Source organism: Ranitomeya imitator, chromosome 4 (genome assembly GCF_032444005.1).
Source record: "Ranitomeya imitator isolate aRanImi1 chromosome 4, aRanImi1.pri, whole genome shotgun sequence".
In the NCBI taxonomy this organism is placed as follows: Eukaryota; Metazoa; Chordata; class Amphibia; order Anura; family Dendrobatidae; genus Ranitomeya; species Ranitomeya imitator.
The window spans coordinates 484,244,816-484,267,362 of NC_091285.1; the positions used below are offsets into that span (position 1 = coordinate 484,244,816).

Sequence of the window (22,547 nt, forward strand, 5' to 3'; positions counted from 1 at the left end):
AAATAAAAAATAAACGAGGAAAGAAGAAAAAAAAAAAATCCTGAAAAAACCCATGAAAACATGGGTGAAGATAACAAGGTAAAAAATAAAAACCAATAAAAAATAACAACAATTGGGGCAAAGATGAATGAAAATAAATACCAAAAAATGGAAAAAGGAAAATAAGTAAATGAGCCAAAATAAAAGAATAAAAAATTAAAATGAAAAGGAAAAAAGAATAAATATAAAAAAATAAATAATAAAATAAAAATAATAAAGGATAAATACGAAAAATGCTCAAAAAAAGAAAAAAGAAAACAAAATAAATGAAGATCAAAAATTGATGAAAATCAAAAATCTAGAACTATGCGCTAGATAGCTCATCTACTGGATGGTGGACTCAACGTGTCTGGAAGGTAAATAATTAGAGAATTAGCATAGTGTTATAGTAACCAATCAATTTCTCTGTTGAGGCCTTTGGGACTTAGGGTCTCTAGTTTGTGGATCCAATAAGTCTCTCTCATTTTGAGCTGTCTAATGTGGTTACCACCTCTCCTGGGTTTAGGGACCTGCTCGATGACCTGGTATTTAAGCTGCGCCACCGTGTGTCGACATTTGATAAAATGATCAGGGATCGGTAACCAAGTTTTGCTGCAGCGAATGGTCGATTTGTGGCTTGCTATACGATCTTTTATGTGCTGGGTGGTCTCTCCTACGTACAGGAGTCCACATGGGCACTTTATAACATAAACAACAAAGTTAGAGTTGCACATATAGTAGCCACGGATCGGGAAGGTCTAACCTGTCCTGGGGTGTGTTATGCTGTCTGACTTGATGACATTAGAACAGGAGGCGCAGTTGAGACAAGGAAATGTCCCTAAACGATGTGGAGCTAGTACAGTCTGGTTAGTTGTAGGGCGTAGGCTGCCTACGTCTGCCCGAACCAGTTTATCCTTAATATTGGGGGCTCTCCTATTACGCATGAGACGTGGTGAGGAAAAGCTGGTGATGTTGGGGTAGGCCTTACCCAGGAGAGGCCAATGCTTGTTAATAACTCTCTCGATTTTGGGCATAAACGGGTGAAATGTGTGGACAAATGGAACCCTGTTCTCGTTGGTATTGACTAGAGGTGGTGGTGGAGGTTGTAGAATCCGGGCTTTTTCTTGGTCAAGTAGCCGTTGCGGGTAATTTCTCTCCCTAAACTTTTGGGACATGTTTTCTAGGCGTGTGAGGAGTATTTCTGGGTCAGAGACAATCCTAGCCACCCTGGTGAATTGTGAGCGGGGAAGGCTATTACGTGTTGCCTTTGGATGGCTACTAGAGAAGTGTAGAAGACTATTGCAGTCTGTAGGCTTGCAAAAGAGATCAGTCGATAGATGGCCCTGATCATCCTTTCGGACAAGGGTGTCCAGAAAGGAGATTTGGTTGGAGTCATGGTGCATAGTGAACTGAAGCTCAGGGTATATGGAATTGAGGGTCTGATGGAATGCCCGTAATGTATCGGTGGACCCTGTCCAGATGAAGAAGATATCATCTATGTAGCGTAAATAGCAGTTAGCGTGTTCCTTATATCTGGCATCAGTGTAGACGAAACTCTCCTCAAATGAATTCATGTACGCATTAGCATACGCCGGTGTGACGTTCGAGCCCATCGCGGTCCCCTGGCATTGTACGTAATAGGTATCCTCATAGAGGAAGTAGTTCTCGTAAAGAACCCATCTCAATAAGTCTATGCATAAATTTATATAGGAGGTGGATTTACCAGAGTTCCCTAGTATCTCTGATGCCAGATATAAGGAACACGCTAACTGCTATTTACGCTACATAGATGATATCTTCTTCATCTGGACAGGGTCCACCGATACATTACGGGCATTCCATCAGACCCTCAATTCCATCTACCCTGAGCTTAAGTTCACTATGCACCATGACTCCAACCAAATCTCCTTTCTGGACACCCTTGTCCGAAAGGTGATCAGGGCCGTCTATCTACTGATCTCTTTTGCAAGCCTACAGACTGCAATAGTCTTCTACACTTCTCTAGTAGCCATCCAAAGGCAACACGTAATAGCCTTCCCCGCTCACAATTCACCAGGGTGGCTAGGATTGTCTCTGACCCAGAAATACTCCCCACACGCCTAGAAAACATGTCCCAAAAGTTTAGGGAGAGAAATTACCCGCAATGTCTACTTGACCAAGAAAAAGCCCGGATTCTACAACCTCCACCACCACCTCTAGTCAATACCAATGAGAACAGGGTTCCATTTGTCCACACATTTCACCCGTTTATGCCCAAAATCGAGAGAGTTATTAACAAGCATTGGCCTCTCCTGGGTAAGGCCTACCCCAACATCACCAGCTTTTCCTCACCACCTCTTATGTGTAATAGGAGAGCCCCCAATATTAAGGATAAACTGGTTCGGGCAGACGTAGGCAGCCTATGCCCTACAACTAACCAGACTGTACTAGCTCCACATCGTTTAGGGACATTTCCTTGTCTCAACTGCGCCTCCTGTTCTAATGTCATCAAGTCAGACAGCATAACACACCCCAGGACAGGTAAGACCATCCCGATCCGTGGCTACTATACGTGCAACTCTAACTTTGTTGTTTACGTTATAAAGTGCCCATGTGGACTGCTGTACGTAGGAGAGACCACCCAGCACATAAAAGATCGTATAGCAAGCCACAAATCGACCATTCGCTGCAGCAAAACTTGGTTACCGATCCCTGATCATTTTATCAAATGTCGACACACGGTGGCGCAGCTTAAATACCAGGTCATCGAGCAGGTCCCTAGACCCAGGAGAGGTGGTAACCACATTAGACAGCTCAAAATGAGAGAGACTTATTGGATCCACAAACTAGAGACCCTAAGTCTCAAAGGCCTCAACAGAGAAATTGATTGGTTACTATAACACTATGCTAATTCTCTAATTCTTTACCTTCCAGACACGTTGAGTCCACCATCCAGTAGGTGAGTTATCTAGCGCATAATTCTAGATTTTTGATTTTCATCAATTTTTGATCTTCATTTATTTTGTTTTCTTTTTTCTGTTTTTGAGCATTTTTCGTATTTATCCTTTATTATTTTTATTTTATTATTTTTCTTACTTTTTGTTTTTTTATATTTATTATTTTTTCCTTTTCATTTTAATTTTTTATTCTTTTATTTTGGCTCATTTACTTATTTTCCATTTTCCATTTTTTGGTATTTATTTTTATTCATCTTTGCCCCAATTGTTGTTATTTTTTATTGGTTTTTATTTTTTACCTTGTTATCTTCACCCATGTTTTCATGGGTTTTTTCAGGATTTTTTTTTTCTTCTTCTTCTTCTTTCCTCCTTGTTTATTTTTTATTTATTATTTATCCCCTCATATCCATCTCAGCTACTATTTCTTTTCTGCCACAACATATAACTAGTCTTTTTTGCCCCCCTCCCTTTACCAACTTCCATCTTCCTACAGCGGGCCCTGCAGTTCATCACAGGTTAATTACATTGCTAGCATCCATTACCAGGACAATGCTCTCATATCCACCCCCTTCCCCTTACACACTCAGAAGCGCTTAGCCACTCCCACTCAAGGGCAACTTCTTGCCCATACTCTCACACAGAGCTCAGTGCGGAGGCGTGGCTCCGATGTCACTTCCGGTCCGGTACTTCCTGTCCGGCGCTATTTGAGGGCGGCAGCCTTAGCCACTCTCACTTTCCAGGTCTCCCCCCAGGACATCGCAGCAAGGCGCGGGATGCGCCGCTAATCCTCCCAGGGACCCTTTTCAGGTATACATATGCCGCCTCTTCTCTGGCCATTTACGGCCACTTTTTTCCTGATATCGTCCTCTGACCCCTCGTACCTGTACCTATTTTTACAGACCCACTAGGTGTCTAACGGCCCTCACCACCCAGATACTGTGCTCCCGGGACACTTCTGCCCGGACTGGCTTTATTATAAGGTACAGCATAAGTTTACTCTGTCCCGTGTGTTGCTAGTTTCAAATGCTCTTGTGGTTCCCCTTTATGGTACTTTATCCCAGTACCCTACACCTATCAGTTCTATGGCTGGACTAACTCCATTATCTCCTATCTGCCCTTTTGGGCCCCCGCAGCATTATTATTCCTCTCCTATCTCTATAACCTGACACTACTCTCTAATATATGCCACACTGGATACACGTGTCTGGATCCCACCCTCCTCCGTTAGGCTCTATCGACATTCCCTACTCTTCATTCCTATTTAATTATTATGTCATCTTGCCACTATGACAGGTTGTGCCTTAACAAGGGATCGGTCGTACACCTCCTACCACTGCCACTATTATGCATCTATGTCAAAGGACTTGAGGTAATACACTGTACAGTTCATTACCATGCTTCTCTATTATTATACCTTGTTTATTATTATACCCTGTTACTAGAACCTTTTGTTGTTCCTGACCATACTACCTCGCCTTCTAGGTTGTTTTGTACAAAATAGTTCTTCTCGTTCTCTTATTGGTGTTTTATTATTGCATGTACTGTTTTGTTTTCTTGTTTTGTTCTCCTCTTGTAATTTTCTCCCCCTCCCTTCCCCCTCCCCCCTTTTTTTTTTTTTTTTCTTTCTATAATGTTGGCCTATGTAAAACATTGTCTTATACAGTTTCTTTGCCTTCCAGTAACCCCATGAGTAAGACCCGGGAGGGTCGAAACGTCGGGTTTTTGTCTATTTCAAATGAATATGAATGTGGCAACCACTTCTTTTTTGTTTTGTTTTCTTCAATAAAATTGGCATACACCTTTTGCATCTTACCAGTCTTGAGTGTGCGGTAATCTTTTTTGAATGACAGGTATATACTATACACAGGAGATGACTTACTGGTATATACTATATACAGGAGGAGATGACTTACAGGTATATACTATACTAGATTGTGGCCCGATTCTAACGCATCGGGTATTCTAGAATATGCATGTCCCCGTAGCATATGGACAATGATGATTCCAGAATTTGCGGCAGACTGTGCCCGTCGCTGATTGGTCGAGGCAACCTTTATGACATCATCGTCGCCATGGCAACCATTATGACATCTACGTCGATACTGTGCCCGTCGCTGATTGGTCAAGGCCTGGCGGCCTCGACCAATCAGAGACGCAGGATTTCCAGGACAGACAGACAGACAGACGGAAAAACCCTTAGACAATTATATATAGAGATGGAGGAGATGACACACGTATTTACTATATACAGGAGGAGATGACATACAGGTATATACTATATAAAAGAGGAGATGACACATAGGTATATAGAGGAGATGACATACAGTAGGTATATACTATATACAGGGGAGATGACATACAGTTATATATTATACTAGATTGTGGCCCGATTCTAACACATCTGGTATTCTAGAATATGCATGTCCCTGTAATATATGGACAATGATGATTCCAGAATTCGCGGCAGACTGTGCCCATCGCTGATTGGTCGAGGCAACCTTTATGACATCATCGTCGCCATGGCAACCATTATGACATCATCGTCGCTGTGCCCGTTGCTGATTGGTCGAGGCCTGGCGGCCTCGACCAATCAGACGCGGGATTTCTACGTCGATGCTGTGCCGGTCTCTGATTGGTCGAGGCCTGGCGGCCTCAACCAATCAGAGAGCCGGGATTTCCAGGACAGACAGACAGACAGACGGAAAAACCCTTAGACAATTATATATATAGATACAGGAGGTGGACTACAGTTATCTATATATATATAATTGCCTAAGGGTTTTTCCGTCTGTCTGTCTGTCTTTCTTTCTGTCTGTCTGTCCTGGAAATCCCGCGTCTCTGATTGGTTGAGGCTGCCAGGCCTCGACCAATCAGCAATGGGCACAGCGATGATGATGATGTCATAAAGGACGTAGAAATCCCACGTTTCTGATTCAGCGACGGGCACAGTATCGACGTAGATGTCATAATGGTTGCCATGGCGACGATGATGTCATAAAGGTTGCCTCGACCAATCAGCGACAGCCACAGTCTGCCGCGAATTCTGGAATCATCATTGTCCATATACTACGGGGACATGCATATTCTAGAATACCCGATGCATTAGAATCGGGCCACAATCTAGTATAGTATATACCTGTAAGTCATCTCCTCCTGTATATAGTATATACCAGTAAGTCATCTCCTCCTGTGTATAGTATATACCTGTCATTCAAAAAAGATTACCGCACACTCAAGACTGGTAAGATGCAAAAGGTGTATGCCAATTTTATTGAAGAAAACAAAATTGTGAAGGGGCCTACGCAGCATCAATAGTAAAAAGATCTAATGTTAAAAATAATTAAAAAAAATAAATCATTATATATTCACCTTCCGCCGCCTTTCCCGCTCCTCGCGATGCTCTGGTGACCGCTCCATGCAAGCGGCAGGTTCCGGTGGTAAGAATGGTATGCGATAAGGACTTGCCATGACGTCACGGTCATGTGACCGCGACGTCATCACAGGTCCTGCGCCCATACCAACCCTGGGACCGGAAGCTGCCGCGTGCACTGCACACAGGGCCAGGACTTCAACGGGCTTTCGGAGCGTGAGTATATGTTTATTTTTTATTTTAAGTCTGTATACTACGTGGCTCTGTGCTGTATACTCCGTCGCTGTGCAATATACTCCGTCGCTGTGCAATATACTCCGTCGCTGGGCAATATACTACGTGGCTGGGCAATATACTACGTGGCTGGGCAATATACTACGTGGCTGGGCAATATACTACGTCGCTGGGCAATATACTACGTCGCTGGGCAATATACTACGTGGGCTATGCAGTATACTACGTGGCTCTGTGCTGTATACTCCGTCGCTGTGCAATATACTACGTGGCTGGGCAATATACTATGTGGCTGGGCAATATACTATGTGGCTGGGCAATATACTACGTCGCAATATACTACGTGGCTGGACAATATACTACGTCACTGGGCAATATACTACGTTGGCTATGCAGTATACTACGTGGCCCTGTGCTGTATACTATGTGGCTGGGCAATATACCATGTGGCTGGGCAATATACTATGTGGCTGGGCAATATACTATGTGGCTGGGCAATATACTATGTGGCTGGGCAATATACTACGTCGATGGGCAATATACTACGTGGGCTGTGCAGTATACTACGTGGCTCTGTGCTGTATACTCCGTCGCTGTGCAATATACTACGTGGCTGGGCAATATACAGTTAGGTCCATATATATTTGGACAGAGACAACATTTTTCTTTCATTGTGGTAATGTCTATAACCAAAGTATTTTACACAAAACAATTCAGATACAGTTGAAGTTCAGACTTTCAGCTTTCATTTGAGGGTATCCACATTAAAATTGGATGAAGGGTTTAGGAGTTTCAGCTCCTTAACATGTGCCACCCTGTTTTTAGAGAGACCAAAAGTAATTGGACAGATTCAATAATTTTAAATAAAACGTTCATTTTTAGTACTTGGTTGAAAACCCTTTGTTGGCAATGACTGCCTGAAGTCTTGAACTCATGGACATCACCAGACGCTGTGTTTCCTCCTTTTTGATGCTCTGCCAGGCCTTCAATGCGGTGGTTTTCAGTTGCTGTTTGTTTCTGGGCCTTTCTGTCTGAAGTTTAGTCTTTAACAAGTGAAATGCTGCTCAATTGGGTTGAGATCAGGTGACTTACTTGGCCATTCAAGAATATTACACTTCTTTGCTTTAATAAACTCCTGGGTTGCTTTGGCTTTTGTTTTGGGTCATTGTCCATCTGTAGTATGAAATGACGACAATCAGTTTGCTGCATTTTGCTGGATCTGAGCACACAGTATGGCTCTGAATACCTCAGAACTCATTCAGCTGCTTCTGTCCTGTGTCACATCATCAATAAACACTAGTGGCCCAGTGCCACTGGCAGCCATGCATGCCCAAGCCATCACACTGCCTCCACCGTGTTTTACAGATGATGTGGTATGCTTTGGATCATGAGCTGTACCACGCCTTTGTCATACTTTTCTCTTTCCATCATTCTGGTAGAGGTTGATCTTGGTTTCATCTGTCCAAAGAATGTTCTTCCAGAACTGTGCTGGCTTTTTTAGATTTTTTTTTAGCAAAGTCCAGTCTAGCCTTTTTATTCTTGATGATTATGAGTGGCTTGCACCGTGCAGTGAACCCTCTGTATTTACTTTCATGCAGTCTTCTCTTTATGGTAGATTTGAATTTTGATACGCCGACCTCCTGGAGAGTGTTGGTCACTTGGTTGGCTGTTGTGAAGGGGTTTCTCTTCACCATGGAGATTATTCTGCGATCATCCACCACTGTTGTCTTCCTTGGCGCCCAGGTCTTTTTGCATTGATGAGTTCACCAGTGCTTTCTTTCTTTCTCAGGATGTACCAAACTGTAGATTTTGACACTCCTAATATTGTAGCGGTTTTTTCTGTTTTCGCAGTTTAAGGATGGCTTGTTTCACCTGCATGGAGAGCTCTTTTGACCGCATGTTTACTTCACAGCAAAACCTTCCAAATGCAAACACCACACCTCAATTCAACTCCAGGCCTTTTATCTGTTTAATTGAGAATGACATAAAGAAGGGATTGCCCACACCTGTCCATGAAATAGCCATGGAGTCAATTGTCCAATTACTTTTGGTCCCTTTAAAAACAGGTTGGCACATGTTAAGGAGCTGAAACTCCTAAACTCTTCATCCAATTTTAATGTGGATACCCTCAAATGAAAGCTGAAAGTCGGAACTTCAACTGCATCTGAATTGTTGTGTATAAAATTCATTGTGGTAATGTCTATAACCAAAATTAGAAAAGTGTTGTCTCTGTCCAAATATGTATGGCCCTAACTGTACTACGTGGACATGCATATTCTAGAATATCCAATGCGTTAGAATCGGGCCACCATCTAGTATACTATATATAGGAGGAAATGACATACAGGTATATACTATATGCAGAAGAGATGACATACAGGTATATACAGGAGGAGATGACATACAGGTATATACTATATACAGGAGATGACATACAGGTATATACTATATATAAGGAAGATGACAAACATGTATATACTGAAGGGAAAATGAGAGGTGAAAATGAAAAGGTGTGAGTGCAAAATGAGAGGAGTGAGGGAAAATAGTGGAGTGATCGGAAAATGACAGATGTGAGGTCGAAATGAGGAGTGAGGGGGAAAATGAGAGGCGTGATAGGAAAATAAGAGAAGTGAGGTGCTATAAATAACCACAGATATTTACTATGCCCAGGCAACGCCGGGCTCTTCAGCTAGTTAAATATAAAGCGCTACTCTAGCGGTGCAATAAAAAACAAACAAACGCTGGAGTTGTGCTTTACAGGCCATAGCATTTTGATGAAATACAACCTTACATATATTTATAACAAACGCTGTGCCAAAAGTAAAAAATGTAAAATGTGTGTGACTTTCTGGTGATGTCCTCCATAAGGCTCTGCCTGTCTTTAGTGTAGTGTACGTTTTTTTTTTTTCAAGTTTTTTAATTTGCTGTATTGGAGTCTGTACAAAATAACTTCTATGAACATTTTAACACTTGACTACAAATAGAAATGTGATAATAAAGTTAATGTTTCTGGCAACTTTTTTCTTCCAATTGGAAATTTGGGCTGAAAGGTGGCAGATGAGGTTTAACAATTATAAATGTAAGGTTATACACATGGGAAGAAGGAATCAATATCACTATTACACACTGAACGGGAAACCACTGGGTAAATCTGACAAGGAGAAGGACTTGGGGATCCTAGTTAATGATAAACTTACCTGGAGCAGCCAGTGCCAGGCAGCAGCTGCCAAGGCAAACAGGATCATGGGGTGCATTAAAAGAGGTCTGGATACACATGATGAGAGCATTATACTGCCTCTGTACAAATCCCTAGTTAGACCGCACATGGAGTACTGTGTCCAGTTTTGGGCACCGGTGCTCAGGAAGGATATAATGGAACTAGAGAGAGTACAAAGGAGGGCAACAAAATTAATAAAGGGGATGGGAGAACTACAATACCCAGATAGATTAGCGAAATTAGGATTATTTAGTCTAGAAAAAAGACGACTGAGGGGCGATCTAATAACCATGTATAAGTATATAAGGGGACAATACAAATATCTCGCTGAGGATCTGTTTATACCGAGGAAGGTGACGGGCAAAAGGGGGCATTCTTTGCGTCTGGAGGAGAGAAGGTTTTTCCACCAACATAGAAGAGGATTCTTTACTGTTAGGGCAGTGAGAATCTGGAATTGATTGCCTGAGGAGGTGGTGATGGCGAACTCAATCGAGGGGTTCAAGAGAGGCCTGGATGTCTTCCTGGAGCAGAACAATATTGTATCATACAATTATTAGGTTCTGTAGAAGGACGTAGATCTGGGGATTTATTATGATGGAATATAGGCTGAACTGGATGGACAAATGTCTTTTTTCGGCCTTACTAACTATGTTACTATGTAATTATGTTGTGACTAATGTAGGCTTTGGAGCTGCTCTCTCCGCCAGTCCTGGACAATGCTGCAGCCAGACTTAAGGCTCACGTAAGACGTGGCACGGCCTTCTGCGAGATGGAGCTCTATGTGGAAGGTAAAGATTTGTTTGCTATGTAGTAAAAAATACAGAAAAATACCTTATTCTTCAGACTATAAGACACACAACCATAAGACACACATAGGTTTTAGAGGAGGAAGTTAGGGGAAAAAAAATTTGAAGCAAAATGTGGTCAATTCTGTACTTTAATATCCAGTCTTCTGGTATAGTGGGTATGGAATGCGGTGAATATTCATTCCCTTTAGTAGCGGCACACGTGACTGCCAGCAGCTGCAGGAAGGCCTCCGGCTGACATTGTGTTCGCTTTTAATTAAAGAGCATTGAATACTCACTGCTCTCCGCGCACACAGCCCCAGCGTGCAGTGTAGTGAGTATTCCAGCAGCTGCCCTTCGGCTTGCAAGCAGCGCATGACGTCCCTTCCATATGCTTCTTAGAAGCATAAAACAGCTGCTGGAAGCCGAACAAGACGCTGCGAGGGAGTGCCGGAAAGGTAAGTGTAATGGTTTGGGTTTTTTAATATTTTTGGATGGGGCCGTGCATACCAGGATGGAGGATGGGGGTTGGGGCCAATCATACCAGGACAGGGATGGGGCCAATCATACCAGGATAAGGATGGGGGCCAGTCATACCACGATAAGAATGGGGCCATGCATATGAGAACGGGGATGGAGCCAATCATACCAGGATAAGGATGGGGCCATGAATACAAGAACGGGGATGGAGCCAATCATACCAGGATAAGGATGGGGCCATGCATACCAGGACAGGGATGGGGCCAATCATACCAGGATAAGGATGGGGCCATGAATACGAGAACGGGGATGGAGCCAATCATACCAGGATAAGGATGGGGCCATGCATACAGGACAGGGATGGGGCCAATCATACCAGGATAAGGATGGGGCCATGCATATCAGGACGGGGATGGTGGCCAATCATACCAGGATAAGGATGGGGCCATGCATACCAGGACGGGGATGGTGGCCAATCATGCCAGGATAAGGATGGGGCCATGCATATCAGGACGGGGATGGTGGCCAATCATACCAGGATAAGGATGGGGCCATGCATACCAGGACGGGGATGGTGGCCAATCATACCAGGATAAGGATGGGGCCATGCATACCAGGACAGGGATGGGGCCAATCATACCAGAATGCTATTAAAGAGAAATTAATATTCATTGCCCTCCACGCCCATGGGTGTAAATTGCAGTGAATATTCATTTCTCTTTAGCAGCGGGCACAGGAGTTAGCCACAGCAGCTGGCTCCTGACTCTGTGACCTGCTGCTCCGCCGATACTGCTCCCCCACCTCCCCACGACAGCCAGAGCCGGTACATACGGACTATAAGACGCCACTTTCTATATGTTGGACAATCTTCATTTAGGCTGATTGATTAAACTTTCACTTTATTATCATCACTGGTATCATTCACCTTTTGATTATTGTCCTTTTTATCTATATACACACTTCATTCATCTATTCCTCTTTTCATTATGCATGCCCATCTGCATTTTGCCATCCCTTGGGGCCTTTAATGGAGTATTCCCATCTTCAAGATCCTATCCAAATATGTAGTAGGTGTAATAATAGCAAATACCTCAAAAGAGAAAATTTAATATAGTTCTTCAGATTCACTCTGTCACTTACCCCATGTAGGGCATTGCAGTAGCTTAGATATCCATGGTTACAACTACATGAGTGGTCGTAACCTTGGATACCTAAGCGAATGCAATGTCCCGCAAATGGGGTAAGCAACATAGCTAATCAGAAGAGTTATACTACAGTTATAGTTGGAGATATTTGTTAATATTTATATTACACCATAGGATCTTGGAGATGGGAATACCCCTTTTAACTGCCTTGTCCAGTTTTCCTTTTGTCTGGTTCTTAACTTTGTGCGGATTCATTTAACTTAAGTTTTATATTTGAATTTGTCACTAAATTTGTTCACTTTTGCACTTATGTATGGTCTTAGTCATGCTTCTCATGTTGGGGTCTTTATGATTTGGTGCATGTGACCTTTACTGATACATGGGATTATATTGGTACCAGTTTAGGTATGCAGAGCTCCGCATAGAGCTCAGTAAGTAAGTGAACCAGGCCTCAGATCTATGGCCACGATTTAGCTGGAGGTGGAGTGTGGTGGAAGTAGAAATAAGGTGTTAATGTGCTTGGAGCTCAGGGTTTAGTGAGACTGGAAATGGAAGTACTTCTATATAAAATGGCGTTTGGAGAACTTTGGACAATAGCGCACTCCTGTGCAACCGTTTATCTTGATCGATATTTATCCTTTTTTTTTCTCTGTATATAACAGTTTGATGTTTGAGTGGTCGTATTAAAGCAGAGCATCTTGTGAATCACGGAATGTATGCAAAGCCTCAAAAGCAAGATAAAAAGATGTATTGTTCACATTATTGTCTCAGAGGTCGGCATTATTAATCTTTACCTTCTGCAATTACTTGTTGGAAAAAGTGCAGATGTGAGAAAACGCTCTACCTCTAGGGCTTCCCACATTGAATAGAACAAAATAAGACTTTTCAAGGTTTTCTTGAATAAAGCAATTTTCTTTGTATTGTTTGGGATGAGTTTGTGCACAATAACTACAGAAAGTCACTGGCATAACGGGGGTAAACTGTCACTCCTGCACTTTATTGTATGTTTTCACATGAGCACATTATATAATGCTTCAACTTCTCGGCACATAATTTTTTGCAATGCTTCTTTTTTCTATCTTTGATACAAAGAAAACACTCAAACGCTATTATACAAAGTCACCAGTCGACAATTACTCGCCTCTTTCTTTTGTGCCAAGACATTAAATGATGCGCAAAAGCTGATTCAAAAGTGACAAGTAACATGGCCGCTCATGCCACTGTTTCTAAAAATGGCCACGATAAGACAGACGCCAAATAACTAACTTTCCTATTGTGATCACTTCCAATGTACTAGTACAGTGCCTGGCAAAGGATTCGGCCCCCTGGAACTTTTCAGCCTTTTCCCACATATAAATAAATATAATATAATATATATATATATATATATATATATATATATATATATATATAATATAAAGATACCAAATGCAAATTTTTTTGAAGTTGAATGAAATTTATTGGTTATTTCACATTTTTGTGAAAATTCAAAAACTGAAAAGTGGGGCGTGCAATATTATTCGGCCCCATTAACTTAATACTTTGTTGTGCCACCTTTTGCTGCGATTACAGCTGCAAGTCATTTTAGGTATATCTCTATCAGTTTTGTGCATCGAGAGGCTGAAATTCTTGCCCATTATTCCTTGGCAAACGGCTCGAGCTCAGTGATGTTTGATGGAGATCGTTTGTGAACAGCAGCTTTCAGCTCTTTCCTCAGATTCTTGATTGGATTGAGGTCTGGACTTTGACTTGGTCATTCTAACACCTGGATACATTTATTTGTGAACCATTGCATTGTAGATTTTGCTTTATGTTTGGGATCATTGTCTTGTTGGAAGACAAATCTCCGTCCCAGTCTCGGGTCTTTTGCAGACTCCAACAGGTTCTCTTCAAGAATGGTCCTGTAATTGGCTCCATCCATCTTCCCATCAATTTTATCCATCTTTCCTGTCCCTGCTGAAGAAAAGCAGGCCCAAACCATGATGCTGGCACCACCATGTTTCACAGTGGGGATGGTGTGTTCAGGGTGATGTGCTGTGTTGCCTTTACGCCAAACATATCGTTTGGCATTGTTGCCAAAAAGTTTGATTTTGGTTTCATCTGACCAGAGCATCTTCTTCCACATGTTTGGTGTGTCTCCCAGGTGGCTTGTTGCAAAAACGTTAAACAACACTTTTTATGGATATCTTTGAGAAATGGCTTTCTTCTTGCCACTCTTCCATAAAGGCCAGAATTGTGCGGTGTACGACTGATTGTTGTCCTATGGACAGACTGTCCCACCTCAGCTGTAGATCTCTGCAGTTCATCCAGAGTGATCATGGGCCTCTTGGCTGCATCTCTGATCAGTCTTCTCCTTGTTTGAGATGAAAGTTTAGAGGGACGGCCGGGTCTTGGTAGATTTGCAGTGGTCTGATACTGCTTCCATTTCAATATGATCGCTTGCAGAGTGCTCCTTGGGATGTTTTAAAGTTTTGGAAATCATTTTGTATCCAAATCCAGCTTTAAACTTCTCCACAACATTATCACGGACCTGCCTGTTGTGTTCCTTGGTCTTCATGATGCTCTCTGTGCTTCAAACAGAACCTTGAGACTATCACAGAGCAGGTGCATTTATACGGAGACTTGATTACACACAGGTGGATTATATTTATCATCATTATGACAGAAATTGCGCACTGCTCCGATACCCCAACGCGCGTTTCGCTGCTTCCTCATTTCTGTCATAATGGGTGAGACCTTACTTTCTCCAGCCTCTCTCCTCCGGTGAGTTTTTGCATATACCCTATCTTCATTATGGGTCTTGTATATATTCCACATATGGAGTTATGGAGTCTGGTGTTATATATCTGCGGCTCACCCACTGATGTATATGGGTCTCATTGGGTTACTTATAATTATGATACTGTGGTCTAGGCACATGTATTATTGTGGCTATATATTTGGGAACCCTTTCAATTATAGACAGTTTTGACACTGCCTGTATGCATTGTCGCATTACTCACCTGTCCTTATTTATTATATGTTTATTTTTTGTATATGTTTCTGTGTTAATGTTTCAATAAAATTTTGTAATTTTTTTATGAAGATTTCTCATGGTATATGTTACATATTTGAATAGGTACCGTAATTTATACTTGGGATTTTCTTGGCTCCTTGTTTTTTTCGTATGATTACTATATTGCTCTTTCAGGAGTATTTCCCATTAATATGGTCATGTTATGGTATCGGTTCTGGCATGTATTCATCATTCTTCATTTACCATAAATGGAATCTGTCACAATGTTTTTGCCACCTAATCTGAGAAGACCATAATGTAGAGACAGACACCCTGATTCCAGTGATGTCACTTACTGGGCTGCTTACTGTAGTTTTGAGAAAATCGCTGTTAGATTAGCAGAGGATTATCACTAGAGGACTAGTAACCCTGCTGCCATGTATTCCTTCATATTCAAGAGCTTTGTATAACCCGGTCACTAATATTGATTGGAAGATTTCTGCCTATGCACAACGTACCCAGGAAGCTGCCAACCACTGATGTGGATGGGGTTACACAGAGCTCAGCAGTAAAAACACTGATTTGTCTATAAAACAGATAAACAGTGATTTTAGGAAAACTGCAGCAAGCCACCCAATAAGTGATTCATCTTTGGAATCGGGGTCATGCTTCTGTTAGGTTGGGTAGCAAAAACCTAGTGGCAGATTCCCTTTAACCCCTTTCTGCCAGCTGACGGAATAGTACATCATCTTGCAGATCCCCTGCTTTGAGGTGGGCTCCGGCGATGAGCCAACCTCAAAGCCGTGATAGGTCAGCTGTTTTCTACAGCTGATATGTGCGCGCAATGAGCGCGAGCAGAATAGTGATCCACCCGCGCCCATTAACTAGTTAAATACTGCCATCAAACGCTGACCGCGGCATTTAACTAGCGCTCCCGGCCGCGTGACCGGAGGTGCTCGCACTGCTGTCCCCCGTCACATGATCGGGGGTCATCGGTGCATTGCCATAACAACCAAGAGGTCTCCTGGAGACCTCTATAGTTGTTGATGGCCGATTGCTTTGAGCGCCACCCTGTGGTCGGTGTTCAATGCACACCTGCATTTCTGCTACATAGAGGTGATCTGTGCTTCACCTCCATGTAGCATAGCTGATCGTGTAGTGCATGCTTCTAGCCTCCTATGGAGGCTATTGAAGCATGCCAAAATTTAAAAAAAAAAGGTTAAAAATATAAAAAAAAATATAAAAGTTCAAATCGCCCCCCTTTCACCCCAATCAAAATAAAACAATAAAAAAAAACAAACCTACACATATTTGGTATTGCCGCGTTCAGAATCGCCCGATCTATCAATAAAAACAAAGGATTAACCTGATCGCAAAAAACGCAATCAATTTTTTATTTTTTTATTTTTAGCAAACTTTGGAATTTTTTGTTACCACTTAAATAAAAGAGAAGATATACATGTTTGGTGTCTACGAACTCGTAATGACCTGAAGAATCATAATGGCAGGTTAGTTTTAGCATTTGGTGAACCTAGCAAAAAAGCCAAACAAAAGACAAGTGTAAGATTGCACTTTTTTTGCAATTTCATCGCACTTGGAATTTTTTTCCCCGCTTTCTGTTACATGGCATGGTAAAACCAATGATGTCGTTGAAAAGTACAGTCATGGCCAAAAGTTTTGAGAATGACACCAAAATTATATTTTCACATTATCTGCTGCCCTCTGGTTTTTATTAGTGTTTGTCTGATGTTTATATCACATACAGAAATAGAATTGCAATCGTATTATGAGTACCAATAGGTTATATTGACAGTTAGAATGAGTTAATGCAGCAAGTCAATATTTGCAGTGTTGACCCTTCTTCTTCAAGACCTCTGCAATTCTCCCTGGCATGCTCTCAATCAACTTCTGGACCAAATCCTGACTGATAGCAGTCCATTCTTGCATAATCAATGCTTGCATTTTGCCAGAATTTGTTGGTTTTTGTTTGTCCACCCATCTCTTGATGATTGACCACAAGTTCTCAATGGGATTAAGATCTGGGGAGTTTCCAGGCCATGGACCCAAAATCTCTATGTTTTGTTCCATGAGCCATTTAGTTATCACCTTTGCTTTATGGCAAGGTGCTCCATCATGCTGGAAAAGGCATTGTTGGACGCCAAACTGCTCTTGGACGGTTGGGAGAAGTTGCTCTTGGAGGACATTCTGGTACCATTCTTTATTCATGGCTGTGTTTTTAGGCAAGACTGTGAGTGAGCCGATTTCCTTGGCTGAGAAGCAACCCCACACATGAATAGTTTCAGGATGCTTTACAGTTGGCATGAGACAAGACTGGTGGGTAGCGCTCACCTCTTCTTCTCCGAATAAGCTGTTTTCCAGATGTCCCAAACAATCGAAAAGGGGATTCATCAGAGAAAATGACTTTGCCCCAGTCCTCAGCAGTCCACTCCCTGTACCTTTTGCAGAATATCAGTCGGTCCCTGATGTTTTTTCTGGAGAGAAGTGGCTTCTTTGCTGCCTTGAAACCAGGCCTTGCTCAAAGAGTCTCCGCCTCACAGTGCGTGCAGAAGCACTCACACCAGCCTGCTGCCATTCCTGAGCAAGCTCGGCACTGCTGGTAGTCCGATCCCACAGCTGAAACAGTTTTAAGATACGGTCCTGGCGCTTGCTGGTCTTTCTTGGGCGCCCTGGAGCCTTTTTGACAACAATGGAAGCTCTCTCCTTGAAGTTCTTGATGATGCAATAGATTGTTGACTGAGTTGCAATCTTTGTAGCTGCGATACTCTTCCCTGTTAGGCCATTTTTGTGCAGTGCAATGATGGCTGCACGTGTTTCTTTAGAGATAACCATGGTTAACTGAAGAGAAACAATGATACCAAGCACCAGCCTCCTTTTTAAGTGTCCAGTGATGTCATTCTTATTTAATCATGACTGATTGATCGCCAGCCCTGTCCTCATCAACACCCACACCTGTGTTAATGGATCAATCACTAAAACAATGTTAGCTGCTCCTTTTAAGGCAGGACTGCAATGATGTTGAAATGTGTTTTGGGGGTTAAAGTTCATTTTCTGGGCAAATATTGACTTTGCAAGTACAGTAATTGCTGTTAAGCTGATCACTCTGACATTCAGGAGTATATGCAAATTGCCATTAAAAAAAATGAAGCAGTAGACTTTGGAAAAATTAATATTTGTCTCATTCTCAATTTTTGTCCATGACTGTACACCTCGTCCCGCAAAAAATAAGCCCTCACATGGCCATATTGACGGAAAATTAAAAAAGTTATGGCTCTGGGAAAGAGGGGAGCGAAAAATGAAAAAGAAAACTTCGGGGGTGAAGGGGTTAAAGGCAATAAAACTGCAATTGGCTGTGTACATCAGCCCCAAAGACATTGAAATGACAAGGTGCATGCTTGACAATGACTTAATTAAAAATTTAATGAGAGCTCCATACTGGGCCCACAGCAATCCCAATTATCACCTATTCCCTGTAATGGCACCTTTCAAAGTGTTTTAAATGGAAAGATATGATGATTCACAGTAGAGGTGAGCAATTCATTTTCTCAAGGGGCCACCTGAGAGACTGTTACTGTTGTGGAGAGCCGAACCAACAGACCAAATTTAATTCTGATTACTGTTGTTATTTTATTTGAATTTTTATCACTAAGTATTAGGCAGAAATAAGTCTATTGGTGCTGGTGGGATACATTTTACACTTTTTTTTTTTTACTTGCTCTCTGGCACAAATGGAGGGAAAAGTGGTGGTGGACCGATTTTATCCACTCACTACCTAAGTCCATGGAATGATAGGCTGCCAAGGAGATCCCAAGAATGCAGATGACCTCATGTAGCCTCATGGACAAATACTTGGCTTTGGAGAACTCCCCAAGCAATTAAGGGACCCTCCGGTCACCTTTCTGTGATATCCAAAAGGGGCCCAAGTCCATGTCTAAGGGGCACCTAAAGACCCAGGAGGGGTCAGAGCTGGTTTCAAGGGGTACATTTCACACGATTGTCTATTGGCGGCGTTATACCCCGGGTCATATAATAACCCACTGACTTACAGCCCCAGAGACAATAGACCACTGCTTTAGGCTGATGCTTCTCACTTCTTGCACATTCCACATGCAGTGACGTCCCTCACCCTTCTTTCCATTGTGGAGATATTAGCTTGTAAAATGTAGGTCTATGCTATAGTTAAAAAGGTATTACGGGAGATCTGTCTCTGCGGGTGTGCACTTCCCCTGCTGAAGATTGAGCACTCTTAAGCAGGCTGCATCATGCAGGGGAGAAAAGAACACGCCATTCTCTCCTCACTGATCTCTGCAGCTACTAGGTAGAGTATCTATCATTACAAACTCTTCCGGCTCCGATCTCCGGGGGCTGTCAGCTCTCGCCCTTCCTCCGCACTGACTACCATGAAATGAGATTGGGAAGTGTTTGTAATGATCCATAACTCAGCTCTGCTGTAGCTCCACACAGTAGTTAGTTGCAGAGATCACTGAGGAGAGGAGGGCGTGTTCTTTTCTCCCCTGCATGATGTTGATCGCTTATATTGGTCAACCTCATGCAGGTGAAAAAGTACACTCCCCCCGAGACAAATCTCTGGTAAAGCCCAGTTGAACTACAACATAACTTAAAACTTTTCAAGCTAGTATCTCTGCAATGGAGAGGAGAGATTAAAAAAAAAAATCAGCTCTGCATCCATTATTCCGTTTTGTGGTCAGTTCAACATGCTCAAACTGGTGAAAGGCCCTCTTTAAATAATATATCCTGTTTTGCTTTACAGAATGTTTCTCCCATTTGTGGTGTATAGGTTGGAGAGATACTTCATATTTCAAAAAATGAGATGTTTTGCATCCATTATACAGGAGCACAACATGTTAATGGGAGAAAAGATATTTTAATAAAGTGGAATTATACTATAACAATGCTACTCACTTGGGAGCATCCGAGGTATCACAGGAACTGTTTCTATTTAAAGTCTGGCTGGTTTATTTCAGTCCTCATAAACCACATAAACATACAGCATAAAGTCCACACAATAGTACTGGTTAGCCTGCCTGGCTTAGAGTCTAGCTTCTTAGTCCTTTAGCAAAGGCATTCAATAAAGGAGATCTGCACACCTCCACACACACAGCCATTTGTGAGACAAACAGATCTCATTTACCAAGTGAACCATACTCAGGTGTAGGGATATGGTGAGCAGCCATTCAGCTGCTCCGAATCAACCTATCATAGCTGATTAACCTCCTTTTGTCCTATACCCACTACTCCAGATTTATTTTCCATCCACTATGTGTCTAACAGACACCTTACAATAAAGACAGATGTCAAATATAGTGCAAGCAATAATGTTGTTATTCTACCCTGCAGGTCTACAGGACTATGAAGCTGCCATTAAGATTGACCCTACCAACATAAATGTGAAATCTGATGCGGAGAAAATTAGACAGATCATCCAAGGCACCAGTTTAGGTCCTGAATAATTGGCTATGTTCTTTTCCACCGTTTCCACAATTTGTACATTTATACCAAGTGTACAATATGCAACGTGTATTTTTATCATGTAACTATCTTTTTCTATAAGTATGTATTAATATAAGGACATTACATTTTTCTAATAATAAATTATTATAGTTATTGTGGGATTTCTTTTTACCTCTCTTATCTCTGACCTCAAGACTTTGGATTATACATGGAAGTGTGATCATATTTATTCTTCATTCTTTATCAAGGATGATCAGGTGAACAGTCCTAATTCCATTAAAATATAAATCAGATGTGACCATGGTTTCCGCAGGATCTGTATGAGATTAAAGTCTACAGTATCAGGAACATCCGCCATCTAATGTAAGGCCTCCTTCACACGTCCATATAAAACGCGTATGTGTAAAACCGGTACTGGTGTCATCAGGAATATTACAACAATAAAATACTAAGAAGTGGGGGCACCACAGAATATACAGCATAGGGATCCAACCCTGACCTGAGAATATGAGCATACAAAAAACAGAAGAAAAAGCACAGGCCATATAAAATGGGGATCACCAGTCAGTAAAGAATTTATTCCAAAACACAGCTTTATTAAAGTATAATATGTATAACACAGGAAAAAAGACATTAAAACATCTAATAACACATATTAAACTAATGCCAAACAAATGGCACATGCCTGTACACATGTAGAAGGGGAGAAAACATATATAATAATAATGATGAAAGACATAGGTGTGCAAATACTCCTCACAATACTATATGGACAGCATATTATTCACCATACATAGTGTCAAAACCAACGCACATACGTCATACAAAGCACCCAAAAGACTGCTATGGCAGAAATAAATACATGCAATATAGTGCAAGAGCTCTGGATGAACTTAGAGTGAGGCCCAAAGCCATAGGTAATGCACATACAATGGAGACACTCAAGTAAATGCAAGCAGATAAAACATAAAGCTCAGTATTAGCCAAAAAACTCCTATTCCCCAGATAGTACGGAGTTGGACCGGCACAATAGCCCTGACTGTCTCAGAACTAGTACAGAAGCATAACACTATGAGTGAACACATAAATTACGTGTAAAACCAGCAGAGCATGCACAGCAGTCACCTCCCCAGTTAGCGGGTATAATAACCCAGATGTACTGACAGGCAAAAAGAGAGCGAGTACCCTATGCGTGTCGCCACTACGGTGGCTTCATCAGGGGTGTGGTTTTCGCTCCAAATACCCGTGTATAAATACCTTATAATGTGGCATCCAAGTGGACGCAGCTGTGAAAATTGGCCCGGAAATGGCAGGACAGACAAAGACAGGTAGCATACAGCATTATCCATTGCGCAGGCGTCAGCACCCTAGGGGCCGGAAGCCACCAGTGCTAAGCAACAGTAGACAACACTGACCCGCATAGAGAAACCAGCAGCATGTGGTGACGTAATACTCACAGCGGCCGGGTCAGCGCAGGCGTGAACATACCAGACCACAGTAATAACAAGCACACAGCAGAAGTGGTGAGGCTGTGATCTCCAGGTATTAGTGCCCACCGCGCAGGCGCCGGCATTCCGAAACCGGAAGTGGTCGGCGCCTAGCAACGGAGGGAGTTTACAGATCGCCGGAGAGTCCTGGCTAGTGGCAACAATAAGCATATATACAAATGAAAATAAGCAGGCAGAGCCCGCATAAAGATCCCCGCGGCATATGTTGCCCTAATGTTCTCAGCGGCAAGACATACGCAGGCATCGGCATATCTGCCCCAGAAGGCATTCCGAAACCGGAAGTGGTCGGCGCTTAGCAACGGTGGAAGTTTACAGATCGCCAGAGAGTCCCGGCCAGTGGCAACAACAATCCTATATACAAATGAAAAA

The 22,547-nt window shown here is 42.3% G+C and overlaps 1 protein-coding gene and 1 long non-coding RNA gene across 2 annotated transcripts in view; both read left to right on the plus strand.

Moving 5' to 3' along the window:
• Positions 1-20,829, plus strand: part of DNAAF4 (dynein axonemal assembly factor 4) — a 74,567-nt gene extending 53,738 nt beyond the window's left edge. Inside the window, exons 8-9 of the mRNA XM_069762122.1 lie at positions 10,458-10,563; positions 20,557-20,829. Coding sequence (XP_069618223.1) covers positions 10,458-10,563; positions 20,557-20,669 — 219 coding nt within the window. The 3' untranslated portion in view covers positions 20,670-20,829. The remainder of the gene's footprint in view (positions 1-10,457; positions 10,564-20,556) is intronic.
• Positions 3,661-4,273, plus strand: LOC138674220 (uncharacterized). The gene is made up of 3 exons (XR_011320536.1): positions 3,661-3,761; positions 3,854-3,934; positions 4,248-4,273. It is a non-coding gene; the product is annotated as an uncharacterized lncRNA (long non-coding RNA).
• Positions 20,830-22,547: the final 1,718 nt, after the last annotated feature.